We start from the raw sequence: 5614 nt of genomic DNA, 5'->3' as shown, positions 1-5614 counted from the left end.
TTCAAGTCTCCCTTTAATTACAGTTGTATTGATTACAGTTAATTACAGTTAATTACAGTTAATTACAGTCTGTCCCTGAGATTAGTACCCAGTTAGTAAGTTTTTCTGATTCTGAACCGTTATGGAGCATTTCTTTAACCCCAGGACGGGGGTCAGCAACCCGCGGCTCTTTAGCGCCGCCCTAGTGGCTCCCTGGAGCTTTTTCAAAAATGTATGAAAATGGAAACATTTTGATAGTAGGCTAATATAGCTAATATAGACACTTACAGCATGTGTTGCCTTCATTATAAGGCTTATATAAGGCTTTTAATATTTTGCGGCTCCAGACAGATTTGTTTTTTAGTTTTTTTGGTCCAATATGGCTCTTTCAACATTTTGGGTTGCCGACCCCTGTCCCAGGGGTCCCTCAGGGGTCCCCAGGGGTCCCTCAGGGGTCCCTCAGGGGTCCCTCCTTTGTTCTCTCTACGCCAAATCTCTTCTCTTCCCTCCAAAACAGACCATCTGTTGCGTTGTGAGCTTAAAGGTGGACTGGATGTTGGGCTGCTTTCCAAGGAATGTTAACCCTGTCAGAACTCCACAACACTGCTTCTCAACCTTTTCAGGCCGTGGACCCCCAAAATAATCACATTTTAACTGGGTTAGGGTTAATTTTGTAATTTGCCATTAAACCTACAAGGGCCGGTCAGAGTGAACCAAAGGGTCTGCTCTTTACACTTAAACATTATGTTGGTTTGTTTACGGTGTTGTACATTAGGTTTAGCTCTGGTCTGACAGTTTGTTTACGGTGTTGTACATTAGGTTTAGCTCTGGTCTGACAGTTTGTTTACGGTGTTGTACATTAGGTTTAGCTCTGGTCTGACAGTTTGTTTACGGTGTTGTACATTAGGTTTAGCTCTGGTCTGACAGTTTGTTTACGGTGTTGTACATTAGGTTTAGCTCTGGTCTGACAGTTTGTTTACGGTGTTGTACATTAGGTTTAGCTCTGGTCTGACAGTTTGTTTACGGTGTTGTACATTAGGTTTAGCTCTGGTCTGACAGTTTGTTTACGGTGTTGAACATTAGGTTTAGCTCTGGTCTGACAGTTTGTTTACGGTGTTGTACATTAGGTTTAGCTCTGGTCTGACAGTTTGTTTACGGTGTTGTACATTAGGTTTAGCTCTGGTCTGACAGTTTGTTTACGGTGTTGTACATTAGGTTTAGCTCTGGTCTGACAGTTTGTTTACGGTGTTGTACATTAGGTTTAGCTCTGGTCTGACAGTTTGTTTACGGTGTTGTACATTAGGTTTAGCTCTGGTCTGACAGTTTGTTTACGGTGTTGTACATTAGGTTTAGCTCTGGTCTGACAGTTTGTTTACGGTGTTGTACATTAGGTTTAGCTCTGGTCTGACAGTTTGTTTACGGTGTTGTACATTAGGTTTAGCTCTGGTCTGACAGTTTGTTTACGGTGTTGTACATTAGGTTTAGCTCTGGTCTGACAGTTTGTTTACGGTGTTGTACATTAGGTTTAGCTCTGGTCTGACAGACTGCTGGCTAAAAGACTAGACCAAGATGTCTCAGCCCCTACGAGGCCCAACTTCAGTCAAAATAAACTAAACTACTTCACTACTCACCAAACCAAAGGTAGTTTTGCGTTGTTCAAAGTCTATTCTCTGCGGTGGGAAACCTCTCAGCACCCACTCTGTAAAATACATTATTTAACCTCTCAACACCCACTGTGTAAAATACATTATTTAACCTCTCAACACCCACTCTGTAAAATACATTATTTAACCTCTCAACACCCACTCTGTAAAATACATTATTTAACCTCTCAACACCCACTGTGTAAAATACATTATTTAACCTCTCAACACCCACTGTGTAAAATACATTATTTAACCTCTCAACACCCACTCTGTAAAATACATTATTTAACCTCTCAACACCCACTCTGTAAAATACGTTGTTTGTTTTTGTCATGAAATAAAATGCATAGGCCTACAACTCGAACCGCCGCTTATTTCCGGGTTGTGAACCGGTGTGTCTGCGGTGGCCGCTGGGTGCCTTGGGGTGGGCGTGTTTTATTTCATGACAGAAATGAGAGAGTGGGTGTTGAGAGGTTAAATAGTGTATTTTACACAGTGGGTGTTGAGAGGTTAAATAGTGTATTTTACACAGTGGGTGTATGAGAGGTTAAATAATGTATTTTACACAGTGGGTGTTGAGAGGTTAAATAATGTATTTTACACAGTGGGTGTTGAGAGGTTAAATAGTGTATTTTACACAGTGGGTGTTGAGAGGTTAAATAATGTATTTTACACAGTGGGTGTTGAGAGGTTAAATAGTGTATTTTACACAGTGGGTGTTGAGAGGTTAAATAGTGTATTTTACACAGTGGGTGTTGAGAGGTTAAATAGTGTATTTTACACAGTGGGTGTTGAGAGGTTAAATAATGTATTTTACACAGTGGGTGTTGAGAGGTTAAATAATGTATTTTACACAGTGGGTGTTGAGAGGTTAAATAGTGTATTTTACACAGTGGGTGTTGAGAGGTTAAATAATGTATTTTACACAGTGGGTGTTGAGAGGTTAAATAATGTATTTTACACAGTGGGTGTTGAGAGGTTAAATAATGTATTTTACACAGTGGGTGTTGAGAGGTTAAATAATGTATTTTACACAGTGGGTGTTGAGAGGTTAAATAGTGTATTTTACACAGTGGGTGTTGAGAGGTTAAATAGTGTATTTTACACAGTGGGTGTTGAGAGGTTAAATAGTGTATTTTACACAGTCGGTGTTGAGAGGTTAAATAGTGTATTTTACACAGTGGGTGTTGAGAGGTTAAATAGTGTATTTTACACAGTGGGTGTTGAGAGGTTAAATAGTGTATTTTACACAGTGGGTGTTGAGAGGTTAAATAGTGTATTTTACACAGTGGGTGTTGAGAGGTTAAATAGTGTATTTTACACAGTGGGTGTTGAGAGGTTAAATAATGTATTTTACACAGTGGGTGTTGAGAGGTTAAATAATGTATTTTACACAGTGGGTGTTGAGAGGTTAAATAATGTATTTTACACAGTGGGTGTTGAGAGGTTAAATAATGTATTTTACAGAGTGGGTGTTGAGAGGTTAAATAATGTATTTTACAGAGTGGGTGTTGAGAGGTTAAATAATGTATTTTACACAGTGGGTGTTGAGAGGTTAAATAATGTATTTTACACAGTGGGTGCTGAGAGGTTTCCCACCGCGGAGAATAGACTTTCAACAACGCAAAACTACCTTTGGTTTGGTGAGTAGTGAAGTAGTTTAGTTTATTTTGACTGAAGTTGAGCCTTCGTAGGGGCAGAGAAATCCTGCTCTAGTCTTTTAGTCAGCTGCCTGTCAGAGGGTCTCTGGACCAGAGCTACATGAAGTTAATCATCTGGGGACCCCCCAGAGGGTCTCTGGACCAGAGCTACATGAAGTTAATCATCTGGGGACCCCCCAGAGGGTCTCTGGACCAGAGCTACATGAAGTTAATCATCTGGGGACCCCCCAAAATAATTTGGGGATGCCCCTGGGGGTCCCGACCCTCCAGAACAGAGACAGGTACAGGGTGGTCAAGGTGGTCAAGGTGGTCAAGGTGGTCAAGGTGGTCAAGGGAAGGCCTCAGACAGAAAGCTCTGACCGGTCCAGTTGTTCTGAACTCTGCTGTTAGAGCTTGATGCTCGCTGCAGTGATGGACTTGTAGATCTGCTGTTAGAGCTTGATGTTCCCTGCAGTGATGGACTTGTAGATCTGCTGTTAGAGCTTGATGTTCCCTGCAGTGATGGACTTGTAGATCTGCTGTTAGAGCTTGATGTTCCCTGTAGTGATGGACTTGTAGATCTGCTGTTAGAGCTTGATGTTCCCTGCAGTGATGGACTTGTAGATCTGCTATTAGAGCTTGATGCTTGTAGATCTGCTGTTAGAGCTTGATGCTTGTAGATCTGCTGTTAGAGCTTGATGCTCCCTGTAGTGATGGACTTGTAGATCTGCTGTTAGAGCTTGATGTTCCCTGCAGTGATGGACTTGTAGATCTGCTGGCTCAGGACCACGTAGGTCTTCTTCTCAGAGTCCAGGAAGTAAAGAGGATCAGAGATCTGCTGCGGGTCGAAGCCTTCCTCCACCAGACGCACCTTCTTCATCTTGAAGGTCCCCGTCATCTCCAAACAGATCTACAAGACCACAACACAACACAACACAACACAACACAACACAGTTCAGTTCATCTTGAAGGTCCCCGTCATCTCCAAACAGATCTACAAGACCACAACACAACACAACACAACACAACACAACACAACACAGTTCAGTTCATCTTGAAGGTCCCTGTCATCTCCAAACAGCTCTACAAGACCACAACACAACACAACACAACACAACACAACACAACACACAGTTCAACATCTCCTTACAGCTCTACAAGACCACAACACAACACAACACAACACAACACAACACAACAGAAACAGCCTGATATCAACAATCATCTCCGCATAAGGAGATTCCGAACATTTTGCGCCGGTTTCGGAAAACCGTGCGGCGGGTCGGGTCGAGGCCCGGCACTGCACTCCGTGCCGCGGTGGGGAACGCGCGTGCCGAATCTGAAGCCGGTGGGACAAACGGTTCTCGAAATACACGGATTACATACACACAGACAGACACGCAGAGACTTCTCACATTTATAGATAGATATATTTTTCAAAGAGAAAACAATAAGCGAATATTTGACTTCGGTGAACAACGTCGAATAGTGACTTTGATATTCGAATATTGGAATATTTGGTGAATGCCCTAATACTCTTCAATAAGTAGCGCTTGGTGATACTCAGTCTGCTGTATTGAAACATATTTATTTGATATCTAACTATTCATTTACCGAATGTCTATCTGACAGTCTGTCTGCATGGTAACCATGGTAACAAAGCCCAACTGACATCACTGACTGACATCACTACAGTGCCCAGATGTCATCACAGACTAGCCTTGCAGGCCATCCCAAGCTACGTCATCACCAATGTGCTTCCTTTCTCGGTCTGGTGGTCCTCCCATCGAGTCTCTTCATGAGAACTTACGCTCTAATTTCCAATCAAAAGGCTGCATTTCGAGCGAACCCGCCTCACACCGCTCCTGATTGGTCAAGCGGCTGCAGCAGCTCTCACATTTTGTAAACAAACATGGCGGCCCCCATAGCCGACACAAGTTTACAAATCGCAAATAAAAGCTGCATTAAGCGAAGTTTTATCTGAAATCTGAAATTTGCACTTTTGGAATTTCTATCTGGAAAGACGTATTTGCTGTTCTGCCAACGATGTGTTGATGCGCTGATGACTACGGACTGGACCTGTCAGTTAAAGTGAGTAACTACGTCATCATAATGCGTTGTCTATGGAGAACTCCCAGACTGGCTGTTGTCTATGGAGAACTCCCAGACTGGCTGTTGTCTATGGAGAACTCCCAGACTGGCTGTTGTCTATGGAGAACTCCCAGACTGGTTGTTGTCTATGGAGAACTCCCAGACTGGTTGTTGTCTATGGAGAACTCCCAGACTGGTTGTTGTCTATGGAGAACTCCCAGACTGGCTGTTGTCTATGGAGAACTCCCAGACTGGCTG

General features: G+C 42.8%; 1 protein-coding gene across 1 annotated transcript in view; it reads right to left on the bottom strand.

Annotated features, from left to right (window-relative positions):
* Nucleotides 1–2969: 2969 nt before the first annotated feature.
* LOC308293623 (long-chain fatty acid transport protein 2-like) overlaps nucleotides 2970–5614 on the bottom strand; it is a 40362-nt gene continuing 37717 nt past the window's right edge. Inside the window, exon 12 of the mRNA XM_080736218.1 lies at nucleotides 2970–4175. Coding sequence (XP_080592344.1) covers nucleotides 3999–4175 — 177 coding nt within the window. The 3' untranslated portion in view covers nucleotides 2970–3998. The remainder of the gene's footprint in view (nucleotides 4176–5614) is intronic.

Source organism: Nannobrachium achirus, assembly GCF_963921795.1.
Source record: "Nannobrachium achirus genome assembly, chromosome: 11".
Taxonomy (NCBI): domain Eukaryota; kingdom Metazoa; phylum Chordata; class Actinopteri; order Myctophiformes; family Myctophidae; genus Nannobrachium; species Nannobrachium achirus.
The sequence above is the reverse complement of the archived record's forward strand: the minus strand, read 5'-3'. Positions and strand labels throughout refer to the sequence as shown.